Source organism: Marmota flaviventris, chromosome 1 (genome assembly GCF_047511675.1).
Source record: "Marmota flaviventris isolate mMarFla1 chromosome 1, mMarFla1.hap1, whole genome shotgun sequence".
In the NCBI taxonomy this organism is placed as follows: domain Eukaryota; kingdom Metazoa; phylum Chordata; class Mammalia; order Rodentia; family Sciuridae; genus Marmota; species Marmota flaviventris.
The window spans coordinates 217,283,681-217,306,816 of record NC_092498.1 but is presented as its reverse complement, the minus strand read 5'-3'; the positions used below and the strand labels follow the sequence as shown (position 1 = coordinate 217,306,816).

At 59.4% G+C, this 23,136-nt stretch overlaps 1 protein-coding gene across 1 annotated transcript in view; it reads left to right on the top strand.

The window, feature by feature from the left end:
• The window catches only part of Catsperd (cation channel sperm associated auxiliary subunit delta), a 39,410-nt gene that overhangs the window by 13,704 nt on the left and 2,570 nt on the right, over window positions 1-23,136 (top strand). Inside the window, exons 8-20 of the mRNA XM_071605495.1 lie at window positions 102-185; window positions 2,932-3,082; window positions 4,026-4,121; window positions 6,619-6,701; window positions 7,895-8,071; window positions 9,754-9,867; window positions 11,019-11,111; window positions 11,803-11,861; window positions 13,902-13,980; window positions 14,095-14,147; window positions 19,245-19,319; window positions 20,813-20,941; window positions 21,525-21,708. Of these exons, the coding sequence (XP_071461596.1) occupies window positions 102-185; window positions 2,932-3,082; window positions 4,026-4,121; window positions 6,619-6,701; window positions 7,895-8,071; window positions 9,754-9,867; window positions 11,019-11,111; window positions 11,803-11,861; window positions 13,902-13,980; window positions 14,095-14,147; window positions 19,245-19,319; window positions 20,813-20,941; window positions 21,525-21,708 (1,377 nt within the window). The remainder of the gene's footprint in view (window positions 1-101; window positions 186-2,931; window positions 3,083-4,025; window positions 4,122-6,618; window positions 6,702-7,894; window positions 8,072-9,753; window positions 9,868-11,018; window positions 11,112-11,802; window positions 11,862-13,901; window positions 13,981-14,094; window positions 14,148-19,244; window positions 19,320-20,812; window positions 20,942-21,524; window positions 21,709-23,136) is intronic.

Below are 23,136 nucleotides of genomic sequence, written 5' to 3'. Positions count from 1 at the left end.
ATTATAGCTTCTAAGATAATGTGCACTTAAAATGAGAACGAAGCACGCATCGTCACAGCAATGGGTGTGTGCGCTCACGGGGACTGTCTTGTGCTTCACAGGCGGGACTGGCCGGGTCTCTAGGGGGAGTCTTCTACTTCCATTCCTTGTCACAGATCGGGCTGCTGCTGGTGAACAGTGGGAAGGTAGGCGACTTGGCCCTCCTCCCCGCTCTCTCCCCTGCACCCAGCAGTGCTCCCTGGCTCCCGGTGCTGGGCCTGGTGCCTGCCGAGCACCAGGGGTGAAGGGCGAATGTGGCGCCTGTGTCGCTGGAAACTCTTAACGTGGATTCAGAAAGTCGGTGCATGAAACCTGTGGTGGATTCACAGGCGCCATCCTGGGTGAGACTGAGTTGGGACGATGATTCCGCCTGTGCAAAATGAAGCTCAGACTCACATTTAGTGGGTTAACCCCAGGTTTTGCCAGGCCGTGAAGGGGGTGCGCAGCCCTGGAGTTCGGGGAGAGCCAGTCCCCAGGAGCTGCTGGTAGGGAGATGAAGGAATAAACAGCCCTTGTCCCCATCGGGAGGCTTCCCACAGGGAGCAGGTGGCGAGGGGAGGGGCATCCTCTGAAAGGTCTCCAGGCTTGAGCAGAGGTCTCAAGGTGGCCCATCCCAGAGAGGAGTCGACCAGGAAGCTTGGAACAGCCCCGGTGTAAGGGACCAGCCCCCAGCACCCCGCCCTGTGCTCTGTCTCCTTTGGCGCCATCACACTGCGGTTAGGCGGTGTTTCTCGCCCTCTCTTCCTTGCTCCTGGTCTGCGGGCTCAGACTCCTGTGATCGGGATCAGTGGAGAGGTCAGGAGACGGTGCTGAGGCTCAGTGGTGAGGTGCCCTGGGTTCAGTCCCCAGTACTGAAAAAGAAACAAACAGAAAAGAGCAGGAAAGAAGGTGCCCGACCCGATGGCACACTCCTGCGATCCCAGGGACCTGGGAGGCTCAGGCAGGAGGATTGCAAGTTCAAGGCCAGCCTTAGCAACTTCGCGAGACCCTGACTCAAAATGAAGACTGCAAAGGGCTGGGATGTGGCTCTGGGGTGGAGAGTCCCCAGGTCCAGCCCCCAGTTCTGAAAACCAAAGAACTGTGGTGCCTTCAAGCCAGGCCGCAGGTGTCCAGGGCTTTTCCAGGCCAGACCCCCTGGGGGAGTGGAGCCTCAGAGCCGCTGGGAGGCGCTGAGTCGAGGCCTCGGCCTCCTGGCTGCCCGCGCTCTCATGGGACTCGGTTCCTTCGTCTGAAGACTCTTTCGCGTGCCTGTGCCAGGTCCCCAGTGGGGCAGGAGGCAGAACCTGGCTGACCCAGGGCTTTCCATTCCCAGCCCTCTACCCTGCCCTTGGCCTCTGGGTCCAGAAGGCCACAGCGCCCTTCTTTGCAGTGCTCCCTACAGGGACATGACCGGGGGCCACTGGGCCAGCCCTCTTGGCTCCCACCCGTGCGCCCCTGTGGGGAAAGTGCCATGGGTCATGCGTTCCCGTGTGGGAGGGCCCAGCAAACGCAGACTGAGTCTCGCCTTTTGGCTTGGTGCTTGGTGCTTCCCTGGCTCCTCCGACCACCGTCTGGCAGTGCCAGCCACAGTCCCTCGCGGCACCGTGGGGGTGAGTGAGGGCTGCAGACCCACTCTGTCTCTCAAGCACCCTGCAGGCCCTGGAACGCAGCTCTTCTCCTGCCCAGGGCTGGTCTGTGTCCTCCAGCGGCTGGGTGGGGGTGGCAGGCCGGGGTGGGCAGACCCAGAGCAGGGTCGGCAGTCCCCTGGGATCTCTGCACTGTGCGTCTCCTGGGGGACGGCGTATGTGTCGGTGGGGCCACACGGCAGGATGCTGTGTGTTTGCTTGTTGGGGTGATGGGTGGTGGCAGTGCTGGGGATGTGCCCCGGCCTCATGCTGTGTGGGCGCTGCACCTGGACCACTCCCCTGCCCTTTCCATTTCCATGCTTTCTCTGTTTTGGGGAGCCCCATCCCCAGGCCTTTTCATTTTTTAATTCGAGACAGGGTCTTGCTAAACCACTCAGGGCCTTCCTGAGTTGCTGAGACTGGCCTCAAGCTTGCAGTCCTCCTGTCTCAGCCTCCAGAGTCACTGGGATGACAGGCGTGGTCAGGCTGACATTGTGCAATAGGGACTCTGACCCTGTCCTGGGAACTCTATGATGGGCAGATAGGAAGCGACTTTGGAAACCGCACAGTGGAAGAGCCAGCCCCTCACAGGGATTTTAGGAATAGAAGCTAAATTGCATGTGCCAGCGATTTGGAGGAGAGAGGGACCAGCTAGGGAAACCGTCTGGATGCCAGTCCATGTGGCCCAAACGTGCAGCTTCTCGGGCTGCCCTGCCACGGCAGAGCCTGTGAGCAGGCCAAACACTGGGACAGCCTCGCCCTGTAACATCCCACCTCACAGTGACCAGTCCAGTCCTCGAGGCCTCGATGTAGGCATTCGTCCCTTCCCAGGTGGCCTGGTTACCTCCCCGTCTCCCCCGTCTCTGCCTCAAAGGCTGCAGCCTCCCGAGGGCAGAGCGCAAGCCCAGCACAGCAGGGACCACAGGGCCCGCCCAGCAGGCAGGGGGAGGTTCCGGCCCTGGTGTGGTGGGCATGGGCCAGGCCCGTCTCTGGGTGGGCGTCCTGGGTGCCCGGGTGTTGCACCGCACACAGGAGCCCCCCAGTCCCCACAGACCCCCAGACGTGGCCCAGTGTTGCCTGGGAGGAAGAGTCTTCCCCGGTGGAGATCCCTGGCCGAGACCTGCTGGCCTTCACGAGGAGGCCGAGGTTGGAGGGACAAGTTCCACTGACCACAGGTGGTGTGTGCGTGTGGTGGGGGGTCAGGGCCTCCTGCGTGCTGCTGGGCACTGCGTGTGCGACCCGCGGCTTGCCCACACGTGGCCTCTGTCCCCGTGACGGGACTCTCTAGGGAGTGTTCGTGTACTCGGAGCAGCCTCTCGACCGGAACCTGGGGCTGGCTTTCAACTACGACAAGACCCTGGACGTCTTCCTCTGCCCCGGCCTGAGAGGCTTTCTGATCCTCTGGTCTGAAAAGACCCTCTTGGTTTCCCCCAACTCAGGTGAGCGGGCTGCGCTCTCGGCCTGCAGGATGCGGGGCCCGGACAGGGAGCAGAGCCAGGTCCCCTTGGCAGACCCAGGTGGACGCCGCAGGTTCTCGCTCCACTGAAACCCACCCGTCCTCCCCAGTTACCTGGCCGGCTCTGGAGGGCAGGTGGGCAGGTTCTGAAAGCCCTAGACTCTGCAGGCACAGGGTCCGAACTTCGACCAGGAAACCTCAGATCTTGTCTTGGGGCCACAGTCAGTGATTCCACGAGGTCGGCGGGGCTGTCGCCCATGTTATAGCATCCAGGATGGACGAGGGACCTCCCCAGCAGAGGGACAGTGGGGGTTGGCCAGCACCTGCAGCGCCGTGGTTGTGGCTCAGCCCTCCACCGCCAGGGATCCGAGGGGAGGGCCTCTGGATCACTTGGGCTGGGGGCACACAGCCACATCCTAAGGCACAGAGCAGCTGGGGACGTGGGTGTGGCCCCCACCCTGCCAGTGGAAGAAAAGGGCTCAGGCTGGCCACCCATTTTGGAAGCCCACCACAGGAAGAAGGCACTGCTTTGAGGTTTTGTTGGTGCTGGGGGGGAACCTGGGCCTCTGGCATGGTGGACACACACCCAGCTGAAAAGCTCTGTTTCGTCCCTTATTGACACTGTCTCTATTAAAAGGCCTAAGCTGAGTGCAGAGGCCACACCTGTCATTCCAACATCTCAGGAGGCTAAGGCAGAAGGATCAAGGTTCAAGGCCAGCCTCTGTAATTTAGCAAGGCCCTGCCTCAAAATATGAAGGGTGGGGGCCTAGAGCACCAGTGGGCTCGATCCCTGGAACTTCAGAGGAGTAAAACAGAAAAAGAGCAAGGTCACCACTGGAGGGCAGGAGAGTGGTGGCAGGGGTGGCCCTGGTCTCAGCACTGGGGATGCTCACGGGTCCTCATGACTCTCCCCTGTCCCCTCCTAGGTCAGCTCTTCAAAACTGTCCAGGTGCACAAGGGATCCCAGGTTCTGTCCACTTCCATCTCCAAACTCAACATCTCCATCCACAGCATCACTGCCAGTGCGTGCCTGCCCTACCGGTACCTTCTAGAAAGCTCCATGCCCGGCCATTAGCCAGTGACCTGCCTGACGCAGCCCAGCCACAAAGCAGACACACACGGGGAAGACACAGCTTGTGCCTCAGCGACGGCACGGGGTCAGCTGGGCACCATCCTGGGGCTGCCAGAACCAAGAGCCACAGACTGGGCGGCTCTGACCCCCGAAGTCTGTCCCCGGCTCTGCCGCCCAGGGCCTGCTGGGCCGGCCCTCTCTGCAGCCTCCAGGCAGGTCTCCGCTCCCAGCTCCGGTAGCCTTGGCTGAGCCTGTACCTGCAGGTGGCCGTCCTCCCTCTGTCCCTGTCTGTCTCTGGATCCAGAGTTCCCCTTTTCACAAGGTCCCTGGTGATATGGGACCAGGGCACCCCCACGACCTCATTTTACCAAGGTCACCTCTGCAAAGACCCTATTTCCAAATGCAGATGTTTCTCAGGTTGTGATGGGGTCCAGCGAGCCGGCCCTAAGCCCGCCCACTGAAGCTGCGGCCACCGTAGCCCCAGAGGCTCCCTGTGCCCCAACCACCCCCGGGGAAAATGGGAAAGATCACGGGTGAAGCCATCGCAGGTCCAGGGCGTCTGCAAAGCCACACTCGGCTCCTGGGTTAGGACCCAAACATCTGTCTCTGAAGACACAGATCACGGGCTGGGGTTGTGCTCAGTGGCAGAGGCTCGCCCAGCAAGCACGAGGCATGGGGTTCGATCCTCGGCCCCACATACGTGTAGAATAAAGATATTGTGGCCACAATATATATATATATATATGTGTGTGTGTGTATATATATATATACATATATATATATCTATATCTCAAGCAACTCGCCACGACTCCAGCGTCCTTGGGCATGCTGGCTGGGCCACTGCTGTCCTGGGGCTGTCCTGTGCTCCATCTTTGGAGGAACCGGTTCTGTCCAATAAGTGAGATTTGCCAGGACAATTTTCCCCTGAGACAGTTATCAGCTCAGAGACTCTGAGGCAGTCAGTGAGAAAATTTGCAGGACCACTTGACTTTTTAAGAAAAGCCAGTGCTTCCCGTTTGCTAATTATGCATTGCATCCTATCCTCTGTGTCCATTTATCTGTTTAAAATTAATTTATAATTAGAGAAATTAGTTATATAAGAAATCCAGGGGGGCTGGGGGTGTGGCTCAAGCAGTAGCGCGCTCGCCTGGCATGCGTGCGGCCCGGGTTCCATCCTCAGCACCACATACAATCAAAGATGTTGTGTCCGCCAAAAACTAAAAAATAAATATTAAAAAAATTCTCTCTCTCTCTCTCTCTAAAAAAAAAGAAAGAAAGAAAGAAAGAAATCCAGGGCTGGGGTTGGGCTCAGCGGTAGAGTGCCCGCCTAGCATGTGTGAGGCCCTAGGCTCGATCCTCAGCACCACATAAAAAAATAAATAAATAAAATAAAGGTCTATCAACAACTAAAAACATATTTATTTTTTAAAAAACTAACGGTGCATGGTGCTTTTCTTTCTTTTTGTTTTTGTTTTTTTTTTCCCTAGGACTGGAAAAAATGGAACCCCGGCTTCGCACGTGCTAGACATAGAGCCCCCATCAGCCCTGGTTAGCTGTTACTCAAGATAGGGTTTTGCAAGGTTGTCAAGGCTGGTCTCCAATGTGCCATCCTCCTGCCTTGGTCTCCCAAGGAGCTGGGATTACACCCACACCATCCAATTTCCTTCCTTTTTTTTTTTTAAGAGAGAGAGAATTCTAATATTTATTTTTTAGTTTTCGGCGGACACAACATCTTTGTTTGTATGTGGTGCTGAGGATCGAACCCGGGCCGCACGCATGCCAGGCGAGCGCGCTACCGCTTGAGCCACATCCCCAGCCCCTCCTTCCTTTCTTCAATACTTATTTTTTAGGTGTAGATGGACACAACACAATGTCTTTATTTTTATGTGGTGCCGAGGATGGAACCCAGGTCCTGCCCATGCTAGGCGAGCGCTCTACCGATGAGCCACAATCCCAGTCCCCAATTTCCTTCCTTTTTAAGGCCAAATAATATTCCATTGTATGGCTGGACCACATTTCCTTCATTTTTTCGTCAGTAGACTTTGGGTTGTCCCACATCTTGGGTTTGTAAATCATGCTGCAGCGGATGTGAAAGTAGGCAAAGGCCAGTCGAAGCCTAAGGAGGGCTGTGGCTGGTGGAGAGCGCTTGTCTAGCCTGCAGGAGGCCTGGGTTCCATCCCCAGCACCGCAACAAAGAAGACAAAAAACCACCCTATTGAGACACAGCCCACTTATTTGATGGCTGTGATCAGGAAAAAGGACAGAAGGAAAAAGGCGGGAGCCCAGCTTGTGCCTGTTAGCTAAAGCCACGTGCGGGCTCCAGAGGTGTCTGTGGGGTGGCTGCCGTGGGTCATTGGGAGGGCGCTCGCTGCAGCACTCAGAGCAGAGCCACGAGGCTTCTTCTGTTCACGGAGAGGCCACCACCCGGGTCTGCCTGTCTGTCCTAGATGAGCACACACTGGCCGTGCTGACCAAGGAGGACGCTCTGTACTTCGGGAGTCTGGAATTCCTGTCCAACTCCATCATCCAGGTGGGTGACAGTCGAGTGGCCACAGCCCCCTCCCCTCCTCTGCTTGCTCTCGGGTCGGGGAGGCCAGAGGCCGGCTCCTCGGGGCTATTAAAATAGCAGCAGCGGGAGGCGAGACCCCGAGCACCTAGGGAGGAGCAGAGCCGGCCCCCTGCGTCTGTGGGTGTGGGAGACGCTGGACTTGGGTTTAAAGTCAGCCGATGCACGTTGATGCACACGTGCGTGTATGGAAAGACACGTGTGCAGGGGATGTGTGTGCACCGCGGCTTGTTTATTTATATGTGTGCTGAGCCGCATGCTCCAATGTGTGTATTCAGTGGGCGACAGGCCAGCGTCATTGGCTGTCCATCACCTCGGCCATCCATTTTTCCTTTGTGTCAGAAACACTCAAAATCCTCCTTACTGGACTGTGTGCGTGTATGTGTGTGTGCGTGTGTGTGAGTGTGTGTGCGTGCGCGCGCGCGTGTGTGTGTGTGTGTGTGTGTGTGGTGCTGGGGCGGACCCAGGGCCTTGTGCCTGCTGGGCGAGCCCCCCGCCCACTGAGCCCCAGCCCCTCCCTGCTCGCACTTTTGAACCCTCCTCCCACCCACCTGCACTCCCCGGCCCCTGCCCAGCCAGGCTCTGTCCCCTGTCCCCTGTACCCCTGTGAGGTCCCCTTCAGTCCCGGCTGTCACCTTGCCCAGAGTCCTCAGTGAGCCCTGTGGGGAAGTCACTTCTGCTGCCCCATCTGACAGGTGGAGAAGCAGGGTCCACGGCCCGGTCGGCCCGTCCACCAGGCCACAGGGGCACTGGCGTGGGGCCTCCCAGTGTCTTGCCCGGCAGGCCCTCCCCCACTGCCGTGTTTTCCATGCTCCCCTCTGTCCCCCCCAGGCTTCCCAGAAGTTCCTGGTGGTGACTACAGAGAGTTAATTGGGTTGAAGCACAAATGTGAGGACCATTTCTTTGAGGTCCCCATGGTGGCATCCAGGGCTATGGTGTCCTGGGGACAAATTCTGTAGCTGCCTTTGACTCTCCCAAGAGGCTGGTGCCCTGTGGCCAGGCGAGACTCCTGGCCACCTCCCACAAGGCACCCCAGGCTGGGAGCCCCAGAGAGCAGCTCCCGTGGGACCCAAGGCTTTGCCTTTCGGGGAGGGGGGCGTCTCTAATTCCGAGCCACAGGATAAAACCGCGTCTTACCTCAGACCTGCCTCCCCTAGCTGGCCGAGGGGTCCGTCTGGTTCCCAGAGGCAGTGCTGATGTTCTCCGGGGTGGGGATGCTGGACATCCTGACACCGCTTCCCGACGCCGCCTTCCCCACCTTCGACATGCAGAAGTGCCCGATCAACATCCAGGCCATCCTCATGGGCCCTGGCCTCCAGGTGAAACAGTGCAAGGTGCACGGCCCGATGCCGAGCTGTGGGCCTGGGGAGGGGGCCGGGCTCAGCCCCAGCACTGGGAAAAGATCCAGAGGTGGAGGCCACGGCCAGCAGGCCCGGGAAGTCCCCGAGAGGGTTCCAGGAGGGACGGGAGCACACGTGACGGGCGGGCTTCTGGTCAGCTGAGTCTGCCAGCCCTGCACCCCAAGTCTCCTCAGGAGCACCTCCATGTCCCTGTCGCAGAAAGGAACAGATATTACTCTCATGTTTTCTTTATTTTTTTATTTTTGCAGCGCTATCCCTATGTTAAGTTTTTTAAATTAATTTTTTAAAATTAATATTTTTTTAAAAGAGAAAATTTTTTCATATTTATTTTTAGTTTTCGGTGGACACAACATCTTTATTTTATTTGTATGTGGTGCTGAGGATCGAACCCAGCGCCCCGCACATGCCAGGCGGGTGCGCTACCGCTTGAGCCACATCCCCAGCCCCCTAAATTAGTATTTTTGATAATATTTTTTGTGGGATCCAGGATTGAACCCAGGGGTGAGCGACACCCCCAGACCTTTTTGTGTTTATTTTAAGGCAGAGCCTCACTAAGCGCTGAGGCTGGCCTTGAAGTTGTGGTCCTCCTGCCTCAGCCTCCTACTTGCTGGCCCGCAGGCAGTGTCCTTCCCCAGACCTCCTGCACCTTTCCACTGGGTGAGCAGCTGGTCTCCTGACAAAATGATCCTGTCTAAAAGCATGAAGCAGTCCTTCTGGCCACCCAGCGAGGGAACAGAGAGGCTCGGAGGACAACAGTGGTTTACGTTAGAGAGCAGGCGCCACACTGAGCGCTCACATCACCCACCACGTCCCACCAGCGCCATCAAACCCAAGTCCACTGGGTCGCCTGGATCCTGCCATCGAGTTTCCCAGAAACGCCGAGGGCAAAGGAACATGTTCAGCCATCCCAGAGAGCTCTAGGCTCACCCCAACAGCCAGGGTTCCCCAGAGATATGCAGAAAGGGAACTAAAGAAATAAAGGGGACCTGTTGGTGGCAGGCGTATTAGCTGGCTTTTCGTTACCATAATGAAATACTAGAGGCAGGTTATGTTTTGGAAAAAAAAAAGAACTGGTTTATTTTTTTTGGCTTCTGGTTTGGAGGTTGGACTCCAAGTGTAGCTTGGATTCTGGGAAGGGCCTCCCTAGCTGCATCAGATGGTGGCAGAGGTGTGTGGTCTCCATTTCTGTCCTGATAAAGCCACCAGGCCTCCGGTCATGGGGCTCCATCCTAGTGACCTGTCCCATCTAGTCACTTCCCAGAGGCCCTACCTCTGTGCCTCGTGGGATCAGGCTTCCACCTCCTCAATACCATCGGCATTGAACTTTGGGGATTAAGCTCTGCCTGATTTCTGGGAGACAAATCATATTTGGATCATAGCAGACAGAGACCTCAAAGAGATGACCATGTCCAGCAGAGCCAGGAGGCGCAGGAACGCACATCCAGGCAGCAGCGCGCTCGAGATGCACAGGAAGCGGCTGGGGGGCGGGGAGGGTTCCCGGGGCTGGCAGGGAGGACAGCGGCACAAGTGGAAGTCCAGGTGACCCGCCCAGCCAGACCTGGGCTCCATCCCCAGGGCCCCTGCGTCAATTACCACTCACCGCCCCTTCTATTTGGAAGTAGGGGCTGACCCTTTCATCCTGTCTTCCTGACCAGATAGAACTTCTGGAAAGCAGATTAGAATCTGAGATGTACACCATTGACATGAACAGCAAACTCAACTTGTCCTTCACATTGATACCCCGGCTGGGCATGTCCCCCATTCCACTGGTGAGTGAGTCTCTGATGCCCCTGACGGTCAGCGCTAGGCCACTGCCTTGGCAGCGCCCAGGCTGTGCCCAGACTCTGGACGCTCCTGGCGTCACCCGGGGAGAGAGGCCTCTTCAGGTGACTGTGAGACCCTCTGCAGGTGACTCCACAGCCAGCCTCTGTGCTGAGTTTGTGGCTGACCAGGCCCTTCCCCACCCTTCACCGAGCAGCCCCAGGCGAGTCCCACCCAGGGGAGGTGCCGGGCAAGGCAGGAGGGTTCCAGGACCCACGCCCAGGCCCTGCACCTGGACCTGGATGCAGGACATCAAGCTGAGGGTGGGGACCGCGTGCCTGAGGTGGCGGGAAGGTAGTGGGCCGCCTGCAGGACCCCCCTTAGCTCTGTGCGGGCTCTTCGGCTGGATCCAGGCATCCAGCATCTGAGGGATGAACGGAGAAGAGGGCGAGCTGGGAATTTTCCCTGTGGTTGGGATCTTCAGAAGTCAGCAAGCTCTGAGCAGTGAGGGGAGTGCCACGCTTTGCTTTCAGGCGTCCTCTGTGACCTAGGGAGGACTAGCCGGGGATGGACCTCTGCCTCAGGGGAGTGAAATCGGGGTGTTAGGACATGGGGGGAGGGGCTGTGGAAGCTTGTGGACGTCAAAGAGTTTGTTCAGCTTCGCAGCAACCCGGCCACCAGTCCAGTGGTCAAGGCGGTCTCCTGGCCTTAGTCTGTCAAGGACGCCCCTCCCCAGAGTTCTTCTTTTTTTCTTTTGGAGACAAGGTCTCACTAAGTCGCACAGGCTGGCCTCAAGCTTGTGATCCTCCTGCCTCAGCCTCCCGAGTAAGCTGGGATGGCAGACGAGGCTGCCTCTTTGAGATGGCAGGCGCATGACCCCTCCCAACCCAGGCCTGGGACCAGGGCTGCCTCTGCTCTCCCCAGGGGTCCCTCCCCCCACCTCCTCTACAGGAAAGGCCTGGGTCGCCCAGCTGCAGCCACCTGCAGAGTGGCACTGAGGTCCAGCAGAGGGTGGGTGGACGAGGGCATGTGGTGGGGCATGGGACCAGCAGCCGCAGTTCAGGGCGAGGCTGGTCTTCACCTGAGGAGGACGGGTCCCCTGCGCTTGCCTGCTCGGGCTGCTGGCTCTAACAGCCGCCCCCACCGTCTCGCTCCCCAGGTGATGGTGAGTAACCCCTACTCCCTGGGGCTGCAGGCCTCCATCTACGAGGAGGCTGACAACACCTTCGACGGCAACATCGTGTACAAACTGGTAAGTCCCAGCAGTCAGGCTGGGGGACCTCGGGCCTTCATGGAGGGGACCTCCCTCCTGCTTCCCTTGCTTGCACATACAGAGGGTGAAGCATCGGGGAATTGGGTGGATGCACCCCTGCCCCTTGTTGGCAGGGGACAGGCAGCCGTCACCCACACGTGACCTCATCACAACCTCACATGGGAGCCTGGCAGGACAGCCTGGCAGGGAGCCTGGCCAGCCCAGGCAGGGCGCGAGCCCTGGGCAAGGTGGGTCAACTGAGGCATCAGGATTGGGCCACACCAGGGAGGGACTCAGCCCAGCAGTCTGGGACCCGTTGTGCGTGTGCACCCATCAGGCCTTGCGGTCACCCCCTGCAGTGTGGACTGGACCCAGCGCTAGGGAAGCACAGGGCAGTTTGCACGGGGCCTGCCAGTGTGACTGGCTGCAGGGAAGTCCGGTCCAGCCGGCCCCATCACACCTAGGTGACTGGGACGTGGCTGCTCCAGGGACAGACACCGCCAGGGAGTGGGTGCTCTCAGTTCGGGCAGCACCCTGGAGCTTCCAGGAGCCGGGCCCCCAAGGGCAGCCTGGCCAGGGGGCTGCGGGGCTCTGGGGTCCTCCCAGAACCCCCTCTCCTCAGCTCTCCTCCTTCTGATCGGGGGACATCCGGGAGCCCTGCTCCAGGTGGGGCCTTTTCCTTGGTTCCTAGGACATTGACCTCAAGCAGCAGCACCACTGGGGCAGGGCCTCCCCCAACTTCACCTCCAGGTATGTGGCCGTCTGGAAGAGGAGGGGCTCCTGCTGGCTGCCGGGGTTCCCTGGGAGAGAGACAAGGCTGAGCTGGACCCCAGCTCAGGACACCGGGATGAGAACAATTGCAAACGCTTTGCAAAGTAAACAGAATTAGCACACGCGGGGGCCGCCCGTCCCGCTGAGGGTTCTCCCCAAAGAAGGGAGAGCAGGTCTCAAAAGGACGTGTGTGGCCAGCGTGGGCAGCGGCAGCTCCCCGAGCCCAGGTCCGCGCTCAGAAAGTGGGAAACCCGGAGCGCAGCAGTGGTGCTTGGTGACATGAGCCGGGCACAGAGGGCATGCAGCGGGGTCCACTCCCGGGTCCACCACGGGCAGCGTGGGGAGCAGGCCGGGGGGCGGGGCCGCGGCCCAGGCACCGAGTCCGGCCAGGGTGGGGACGGGGGTGGCCGCGCCCCTGAGCTGCGCCCGCAGACGCGGCTGGTGTGTCCAGCCTTGAGCTATCTGGATTTTACCCCCGTGAAAAACGAATAACTAAATATTAAATGAGAACGTCACAAAGAAGGGCCGGGGGCGGGGCCTAGCTGGCGGGGGCGGGGCCGAGCAACAGAAAGGAGGGGCCAAATAAAGGACCCTCAGAATTCCTGAGCTGCAGGGCGAGTGGGGAGCCTCAGGGATGGCAGTTATAGAGGTTCACAAATTCATTCATCCATTAAACATTTACATCTCAGGAAATGTGCACCCCAGGCACTTCTACCCTTAGGGGACCTGAATGACAGGGAGATGAAGGCATAGTGACCAGGGAGCCCGAGGAATAATAAGAAAGAGTCACCAGCAGGAGCCCGTACACCCTGGAGCTTATTGGATAGAAGGGAAGGGTATAAAGATGCAGATGCGGCGGCTGTTCAGAGACGGATTTGACAGGAACACCCCGCAGTCCCGATTGAGGGTCCCACAGGGGGCGCAGAAGCTGGTGGCAGAGCCGCGAGTCCGGGCTGGCTCAGCGGTGACACGCTGACGTCAGGGGTGGTTTTAACAAGTGATGGCCCTGCCGGGTGTCTGCGGCCATGGTGGACTGCCCAGGGCTGGGCGACTGCAAAGAGCAGACGACTCCTCCTGGTTCTGGAGGCCGGAAGCCCCAGGCCAGGGTGCTGGTGTCTGGTGATGACCTTCTCACTGTGTCACCCCACGGTGGGAGGGGGCAGGCTGGAGAGCCCGAGCCCCAGCCAGTGACGGGGCAGGCTCACGGTGGTTCCCAGTCCCTGCGCGAGCGGACCCCCCTCCCCCGGAAGCAGTCACTCATCCTGCTGAGCTAGTGGCTTCTCCTCGGCCCCCACCTGGCGAAAGTGTTGCCTCGGGGACTAGGTTTCCAACACCTGAGCGTTGGGGGCACATTCAATCCACAGCAGCTAGGCGACAACCAACAAAACTGGCACAGGAAGAGGTGGAAACTTGAGAGAAATTAGGCCTCCACCTGAGCAGAGGTTCTCAGCATTTAGGGATGGGTGGATGGGTGGGTGGATGGTGGATGGGTGCATGGGTGGGTGGGTGGGTAGATGGTGGATGGATGGATCGGTGGATGATGGGTGGGTGGGTGGGTGAGTAGGTTGATGAATTAGGTGGATGGGTGGGTGGGAGGATGGATGAGTGGATGGGTGGGAGGGTGGGTGGGTGAGTGGGTGGATGGATTGGGAGATGGATGGTGGGTGAGTGGGTTGATGGATGGGTGGGAGGGTGGGTGAGTGGGTGGATGGGTGGGAGGGTGGGTGAGTGGGTTGATGGGTGGGTGGATGGGTGGGAGGGTGGGTGAAAGGATGGGTGGGTGGGTGAGTGGGTGGATGGATTGGGAGATGGATGGTGGGTGGATGGATGGTGGACGGGTGGGTGGATGGGTGGGTGGGTTGATGGATGGGTGGGTGGGTGGGTGAGTGGGTGGATGGATTGGGAGATGGGTGGTGGGTAGGAGGATAGTGGATGGTGGACGGTGGTGGATTGGTAGATGACTGGTGAGGGTAGACGATGCCTCCGTGCCCACTGACAACGCACACCCCTGCTGTACAGCATAAAGCGCCCCACGATCTCTACTTTGACTGTGGACATAGCCAACAGGGAGATTTCGTGTGTGGACATGAAGCCACTGGTAGGCCCTGACCCTTTGCCTCCGCCTTCCTGTGTGAGCATGTGCCTGGGCTGTGCTCTCTGGCGGCTGCAGCCCTCCCTCCCTGACCTGCCTGTCCCTCTCTGTCCTCTGCAGTCGATGCTCATTTCGGTGGGTTGTGATCTGGAAAAGAAGATCGTTGTGCAGAAGTAAGTGTGTCAATACGTGGGTGGGTTGGCACACAGCTGGGTGGCCACAAGGGACAGCTGCTGAAGTGGGTGTCGTCGTGTGTTCGGCTATTTCCTGTTCGTCTCACATTCCCACAGTGAAATGTCAAATAATCTGCTGGCAGAGCGCTTGCCTAGCATGCCTGGGGCCCGGGTCCGCCCCAGTACCAACCCCAAAAAGTCAGTTAAATAACCACCGTGGACAGGCTGAGCCGGCTTCTGCCGCGTCCCTCCCGCACCAGACAGAGCTCACTGCCTCCTCTTCCTTCTCACCTGCATGTTCTGTTTCCTCCTTTCAGCCCCCTATTGATCAGAATTGCGCAGGGTCTTCGGCTTTGATCTCTTGCTAAGAATAATTTAGAAAATTTGTCTCCAGTATCATGATCGTCCCCCGGGAAACAGAGTCCTGGGAACCCAAGGAAAACAGCATAGAAACCGAGCGGGGCTCCTGGCCTCCCTGTCCCCGCAGACGCTGCTGTGCTGTTGGGCAGGCCACAGCCGCTCTGGGCGGACACCTGATGCGTGGCACCTGCCCATTCCTGTGGTGTAAACGCCCCAAGGTGGCCGCTGATCTCAGGCTCATGAATCCCCGAGGGTCAGGTGGCTGTCTCGCAGCAGCGCAGGGTAATGACAGGCTGGATGGCAGTTTCCCCAGGTCTCCCCCCAACATGGAAGGGTCTGCGCAATTGATGGATCATATACCCTGATCCTTATCTGCAGGAAATGTTGTAAAATAATACACAGTTTGTTCCAAAAAAGTTGGGCAAAGGCTTGAACCAGCACTTTCCAAACAAGGAAGGGAAAAGAGACGCCAGTGGCTGTAGAACACACCGGACGCTGCTGCGGGGAAGGCGCCAGCTCACCGAGCGGGGGACGCACATTAGAGCTTAGCTCTCAGGAGAGCTGATGGGGTCGCCACGCCCGCCACCCAGCTTTGCCGGAGGCTGAGGCAAGAGGATTGAAAATTGGAGGCCAGCCTGGGCAACTTGGTGAGACCCTGTTTCCAAATAACAAGGCCGAGGTGGAGCTCAGTGGTGGAGACTTCCGGGCTGATCCCCAGTTTGACGAGACCCGGTAACGCGCACCTGAGGACGGCCAGGCTCCGGAGTCTGGCAGCGGGGAGTCCCGTGAGGTTGGGGTCCCATAGCTCCAGGCTCAGAGCCGCTTTTGGGGTGTACGTCTTCCGGCCATTTGCAAGCCCCCGAGGACCCAGCGGCCCAGAGTGATCACAGTGGCTTATCCTGACAGCTTCCAAGAGGAGCCAGGCCGAGTGCCCCAGAGGGAGTGAAGCACCCCAGTGTGGCGTTCTGACGCAGCAGAATGTCACAGTGAAGAGAAGGAGCCAGGCCACGTCCCCTGACGCTTGGCACAAACGCCAGCGTGCAGTGAGAGCCACCGACAGGAGGCCAGGCGGGCCACTGCAGCCCTGCCCGTCTGCGCTGCACCTGCACCTGAGGACTTCTCCTGCCCCCGCAGTGCAGCTGCCCGCGCTGGTGGCTCTGTTGGCTCTGCTGTGCCTTGACCTGAGGAGATGGCCCCGGCCCTCCGTGGTCCCCCAGCCCCCTCGGCAGAGACCTCAGACAGACCCCCAGGATGGACATGCTGCCGAAGCCCGGCCAGTCCTGCCCAGCTGCCACGGCCTCGAGGAGCCCAAGGAGACTGAGGCCAAGATGTCGCGTGGGACCCCGTGGGGCTGCAGGATGGGAGGGTGCTGGGGAAGCCACGGCAGCAGAAGAGCCCAGTGACAGCAGTGTTTCACTGGGTCCCCGAGCCACGGCAAGTGTGAGTGCATGAGCGATGAGCAAGTGCTCTGCAAACGTAGAACCGACCTAAAATAAAACCACCCAGGGCCACCCGGCTCGGTGACGCATGCCTGTGATCCCACACTGGAAGGCAGGAGGAGGCCAGGTCAAGGACAGCCTGTCTCAAAATGAGGAGGGCGCCGCCGTGGCCAGGCACCCTGGGTCAGTCCCCAGGCGCAAAAGAGAAAAGTCAGGGCCATGGCGGCCTCCGTTAGGGTCCAGGACTGGCCCTGGTCTTCTGAGATCAGCTCTGAAAACCTGCTTCCCAAGAGCCCGCGGGGCCTGCACAGGACAGAGCAGGGCGCTACTGCAGGGGAGGAGGGCTGCCTGGGGCGCTCGAGGGTCCCAACAGAACCGCTGGGAACAATCTGTGGGGGCAGGTACGGGTGCACTGTGCCCGGGGCGGGAGACACGGGGGTCCGACAGATGAGACAGAGAAATGGGTCACACAGGGACGGGCGGGTGGATAGATAGAGATGTGGGTTTTGGGGGGAAGGGTGCTGGGAATTGAGCCCAGGGGTGCTCTACCACTGAGCCGCAGCCCCAGCCCCAGCCCTTTTCAATTTTTATTTTGACAAAGGATCTCTCTAAGTCGCTGAGGCTGACCTCAAATTTGAAATCCTCCTGCCTCAGACTCCTGAGCTCCTGGGATTACACCCAGCCTAGAGGTGGATTTTTGAGACTTTGTGTCACCCAGGCCAACTGACAAACATACCCGCACACACATGCACACACACATGCACACACACGCACACACTTTTTCTTTCTAAGTGTGTGTGACTGTGCCTCGTGCTCTTGCCTGGTTACTCTGGAAAGACTCGTCCTGCTCTGGTCAGTTTAGAGCACACAGCTACCTCTCCACGTCCACCCCCGAGGCCACCCTGCGTATTCTGATGTGTCCATCCTCGCCCGTTGCTGTTGCTATGATAGAATACTTGAGACTCAGTAATTTGCAAAGATAAGAGGTTAGTTTAACTCAAGAGCACTAAGCAGGCCCTGCTCTGCACCTGGTGTGGCCTCGTGCTGTGCCGTGTCAGGTGGCTTGATCCGAGGCCCCATCGTGCCCCGTCGTCACCGTGACTCACCCCTCCCAGGAGCCACACTGGTCATCAGCTCTTCCACCAGGGCAGGTCCCTGGTGACCCCAAGGCCACACTGTGCCCCCCCACTCTCTACCTTCACTGGAGGTTCGGTGGGGACAAAGCCCATCCCAACGCAGCAGTACCCAGCCTGCCCCGCTGGACCGCCTGTCCTGGCCACAGGCTGGCGGTGCACCTGCCAGCCAGGGGAGTGCAGACCCCAGAATCAGACCCAGGACGGAGGCCTGTGCACCGAGGCCCTCGCCCTCCGGGATCCAGCGGCCGTGCTGTCCTCTCCTTCGGCGTCTCCGACTGCCCCCACTCATGGCGGCCTCTCGCTCTGCTCTCCTCTTCCGCCAGCCAGCCTGGACGGATGGAGACCAGCTCTCCAAGGCGGACGGCCAGGTGCGCGGCCGAGGCCTTGGGGCCAGGGAGGCCGTAAAGGCAAGAAACCCACAGGAGAGGGTCGAAATCAACACTCTGGCCGCCGGAGCCCGTCACAGGGGCTGGTGAGGGATTGGGTGGGGAGCAGAGGACCCCCCGCAGCAAGGCCATATGTACTCATCCAGACTGTTCCGCAGCACGTCACTGTCACTCCTGATGTCCTGCATACCTCTGTTCTCCTTAGGGGCCGCGTAGCAGCTCCATCCACTGAACCCCCTTCCCTGACACTCCATCTGGGACGTCTTTCCTACATCAGGCTGCACAGCTAGGCCTCACCTTTTTATCAGCTGCAGAGTGTTCCTGCATGTGGCCAGTAAGCTGTCCCTGTCTTTAGGGACATCTGAGGCTGCACGTGAAGCTACAGAGCCCCCAGCCTTGTGTGCCCATCTTCGCGGACCACCAGGGCATGGGCTCTTCAAGACGAACTTTGTGGAGACTTGCTGGGTCCAGGCTTCTGTCTCGAAAAGCTGTTTCAGGGCTGGGCTGGGGCTCAGTGGCAGAGCGCTCGTCTGGCACGTGTGAGGCCCTGGGTCCCATCCTCAGCACCACATGAAAAGGTGGTGTGTCAACTACAGCTGAAACATATTAAGAAAAATAAGGCTGGACCAAAAACACTTGAGTAGACGTTTCTCTAAGGAAGACAGACGGGGCCAGCGAGCCCTCCAAAGAGTGCTCCGTGCCACTCGGGAGGAAGGGGCAGGTCGCACCCACGAGGAGCGGCTGCCTCGCACCCAGCGAGACGCTGCTGGGCTTGACTGGTGCATGAGAGGCGCTGGGAGGACAAGGCCAGGTCGGACCCTGCGCACGGTGGGCATGAGGGGACAACGGGAAGCCACTGTGGGGAGCGGCGGCCATCTGCACACCCTGGGGCCGTCCCATTGCTGGGAGCAAACCCAGAAGAGCCATGTCCTCAGCAGCACGACCCACGAGAGCCGAGGCGTGGGGCACCGTGGGTCACGAGGGGCGAGGGGCCCTCACGCCATGCACACCACAGCACCCTGACTCCTGCTCTAACGTGGGCGCACCCCAGGGACACTGTGCTCAGAGACACAGCCCCAGCAGGACATGCGGCAGCCTCACCCCCAGGAGCTGGTGTGGCAGGGGCCGAGCTTCAGTGTGGGGAGATGGAATGTTCTGGAGAGGGTGGTGGGGACGGCTGCACAGCCCTGTGTCTGCCCCAGGACCCTGGACTGTGCACTGGAGTCTGATCAAGACGGTAGCTCCTGTTACATGTAGGGCAGCCCACATCCTAAGTGACTTTTTTTATTTTTTTGGTGCCAGGGATTGAACTCAGGGACACTCAGCCACGGAGCCCCACCCGCAGCCCTGTTTCGTATTTTATTTAGAGTCAGGGTCTCACTGAGTTGCTTAGGGCTTCGCTGTAGCTGAGGCTGGCTTTGAACTCATGATCCTCCTTCCTCAGCCTCCTGAACCGCTGGGATGACAGGTGTGGCCACCGCGCCCGGCCTCTAGGTGACATTTTTATGTTTTTATTTTTTGTCGATGTGGAGGACAGCGTGCCTTTATTTTATTTGTTTTTCTGCGGTGCTAAGGATGGAACCCTGTGCCTCCCACGTGCTGGGCAAGCGCTCTGCCACTGAGCCCCAGCCCAGCTGCACCCTCTAGGTGGCGAGCCGCCCCCTCGCCACGTCAGCCCCACTGCCTGCATCCTTGCCCCCAGCTCCTCCCCCCTGTCCCTGGCTGCGGAGGTCCCCTCCAGGCCAGGCAGCTCTCACCATCTTTTCTTGCTCACAGCAAAATCTCAGCCTGCTCCAAGGGCATCCTGGACCCCGTGGAGCTCCAGAAAAACTACTCCTACGTCATCGAGAAGTAAGGCTGCCCCCACCGGCAGGGCAGGGCAGGAGTGAGGGGGGCTGACATCTGGCCAGAGAGAGAGTCCATGCAGGGTGAGGACCAGAGCCAGGAGGTCGCCGCCCACAGGGCAAAGCCACCCAGAAAGAGCCACGGTGCCAGGCCCCGGGCGCCTCTGGACACCGCCCCAGCTGCCCCGGCTCTGGGTCTCCCCCGAGGTAGCGGGACCGCTGGACAGTCCCAGCCTGGATGGGAGGGTGCAGCGGACCAGGGCCTGGTGGCCGCACGTGTAGTCCCTGACCCTGGGGCTGAGGCAGGACTGTCACCTGAGCTCATGAGCCAGAGGCCAGCCGTGGCGGCAGAGTCAGGCAACAGGACTGTCTGTGCCGAACGTGTGGCCCGCCACTGCCCCTCGACACCACAGCACCAGAGCCATCACCGACACCTACAAGTGTGTTCGAAGGCCACCCACAGGTGACACACAGGTTCTGCGAAATACCACACCTTACCATTTATTTTCCAGCACCGGAGATTGGACCCAGGGGCACTTAGCCACTGAGCCCCAGCCCCAGCCCTTTTTTTAAATATATATTTTTTTAGTTGTAGATGGACACAATATCTTTGTTTTTGTTTATTTTTATTTTTTTTAATGTGGTGCTGAGGATCAAACCCAGGGCCTCACGTGTGCAAGGTGAGCGCTCTATCATTGAGCCACATCCCCAGTCCCCTTCCCAGCCCTTTTTAAAAAGTATTTTATTTAGAGACAGGGTCTCTCCAAGTTGCCTAGGGCCTCGCTGAATTGCTGAGGCTGGTTTTGAACTCGCCATCCTCCTGCCTTAGCCTCTCGAGCTGCTGGGATGCCTGGCATATTGCACTTTTTTACATAAGGGACTCAAGCATCTGTGGATTTGGGAGTCCTCGGGGAATCCCAGAACCCATCCCCGTAGGACTAATCCCCTTCGGATCCTGAGGGATGCCTGTAGCTGTAGATACGGAGGAAGGGGAGGAGAAAGACTGATTGTAAGGAATTGGCTGAGGCCTGGAACTTCGGACATCTGCAGGGTAGTGGAAACTGGAGCCCAGAAAAGAGCTGCAGTTTGAGCCACATGGCCATCCGCTACGGCACAAGGGTTGGGATTGGGGGCAGGTAGGTGTTTGTTCTGTTCTGGCCTTCGCCTGATTTGGGCAAGCCCACCCAACATGGTGGGGCCTCCACAGCACTCAGAGAGCCCTGATGTAAACGTCAGTCTCATTCAGAAACCAGAAAAGACGCCTTCACAGAAATAGATCATGTTCCACCAAATGCCTGGACCCAGTGATCCAGCCACGTTGATACACAAAATTAACAGGAAATCCCAGTGTCTTCGGGTCTTGACTGTGAAGCTTGTCCCCTAGATGTCACCTCCATTCTGGTGAAAGTCCCTGTTGCAGAGGGAAAACAGGCTGCAAAGGGCCCGGCAGTGGGCAGGAGCTGACCCCACTGCCCGTCGCTGCTTCCTGCTCTCTTAAAGGGAATCCTACGACTCCAGCTACCAGGGGCAGCGGTCCGACGAGGACCTGGTGGTGCAGTACTCGTACAAGGACCTGGGCTGCCCGCGTCTCGTCTACTACGACACCCCCTGGAAGCCCGTGATCGAGCTGTAAGAGCCCCGTGGGTGCCCAGCATGGGGACACCTCTGGGCCCTCGCCTCGGGCCCACCTGGTCTGGGGGCCTCCTCAGGGCGGTGGTCACTCTGCCCTCTGGGATCACAGGCGTGTGCCACTGCGCCAGGCCCAGCTTGCTTTTCAAACATTTGTCACTTGCCTCTGGTTGGTTGGACCCACGGTGCAGCTGCCGCGTGAGGGGAGCCAACTAAGCTGCAGATGTCACCAGAAACCTCTGGGGACAGGGAAGAGTCCTGTTTGCTTGGGCAGGGTGCCGCTTGGTGATGGCATGCTTAGCGTGTGCAAGGCCCGGGTCCTCACACATGCTCAGTGTGCGTGGGATCTGTCCCTGTGCTTATCATGAGGTTACTTGGTTCCGACACATGGCATCAGCTTCTTCCAGTCCCTACTCATCGGGTCCCTCTCAGAGGCTGCTGCCCGGTGCCTGGCCCCCCACTCTGTCCCCTCTCCCTGCACTTGGCGCGGCCCCCCACCCCCAGGACAGGTCCACGCAGTGGGCAGCTGTGGCAGAGGTCTTCTCAGGTCCTTGGAGCTGCCCTGCCCCGCGCTGTGTCCCAGGTGGCGGAAGTCGGACTTCCAGGAGATCGTGAGCGCGGAGTACGTGCTGCTGGAGGTGAACGGGGTGTTCACCTACTCCTACGCCATGACAGCTGGCTCCGCCTCATGCATCAACCAGCCCCAGAACTGGACCAGCATCCTGGAGACGTCCTCCAAGAAGGGACCCTTCTCCTGGAACAGAGAGGTAGTGCTGACCCTCTGGCCTGCACAGATCAAGCCTGGATGAGGGGGAGGGTCGCAGCCCCGGTGGGATGGGAGAGCGTGGCCCAGGCCCGTCCTTTGGAAATCCGCAAGGGAACTGACCACGGTCCACTGGGCCCTGCTGAGGGGGTGAGCCCGCCGTCCGCCGGACGCCATCTCCGCGGACTGACTCAGCTCGGGGTCTGAGCTCTCCGTGAGCGTTTCCACAGTGCGGGGTGGTCTGTGGTCAGCTGGGAAACAGACCTGGTTAAAGGCCGAGCGCAGAGCGGTGCCGCCAGCAGGGGGCGCGCGCTTCCCGCGCCTCCGCCCGAGCGCTGTCCAGCGAGGTGACCGGCTCTCGGTCTCGTGGCCTTGATCCTGTGGGTTCTCCTTTAGGTGCTGAGGATGCACCCAGGGCCGGACACGTGCGCGGCAAGTGCTCTGCGGCGGAGCCCCAGCCCCAGCCCGTCAAGGGCTCTGGCTATCGCCGCGTTATTGTCGAGTCCCCTGTTTTTAAAGATGAAACTCGCTTCACATTCTATGAACTTTGGGGGTTCTGGAGTCGGACCCAGGGGGGCGCCATCGCTGAGCCCCAGCCCTTTCTCATTTTTACTTTGAGAAGGTCTTGCCAAGTTGCCGAGGCTGGCCTTGAACTTGCAGCCTCCCGCCCAGCGTCCACTCCGTGGCGGGACAGGCGTGTGCCACCGTGCCCAGCACTTTGACGACCTTTTTTCTTTTTTTTAATAGTTATTTTTTTAGTTGTAGTGGGACGCAACACCTTTAATTTATTTATTTACTTTCACGTGGTGCTGAGGACGGAACCCAGGGCCTAGCTGGCGTGCCCCGCGAGCGCTGTCCCACTGAGCCCCGGCCCAGCCCCGGCTTTGGTGACTTTTTAAGGGAGAATGTGTCAGAGTTCCGCACCACATAGTATTCGGTCACCGACAGACAGCATGTGTGGCCATGCTCCTGTGAGACCAGGACAGGGCTGAGGACGCCCTGTCACCTGGGGCCTCGTGTGCTGTGGCCGTGCAGCTCTGGACACACCACTGAGCTGCCAGTCGCCCAGTAGCACAGCGCAGGCAGCTGTGCTGGGCCGTGCGGCCGTGGGGCTGATGACAAGGCGCCTGGTTCCTGTGTTCCCTGAGGTTGGGACCCAGGGCCTCACGCAGGCCAGGCACACTGCCCTGCTCTGCGGTGCGCCATGGCTGTCAGACACGCCCGAGACGGGCACTGTCCCAGAACCCTGTCCTGTGGAGCTGCGTCTCTGATGGCTGGAGACTAAATGGTGTGCAGTTCCGCAGGGTCCCCAGGCCTCCCCACTGCAGGCTTGTCCCAAGATGCCCGGAGACGCGCGCTCCGGAGTGTGCTCCTGCAGCGAGGACCCTGGTGCCTCTCTCTGGGTGGAGGGACACCGTCACTCCTTTGTGCT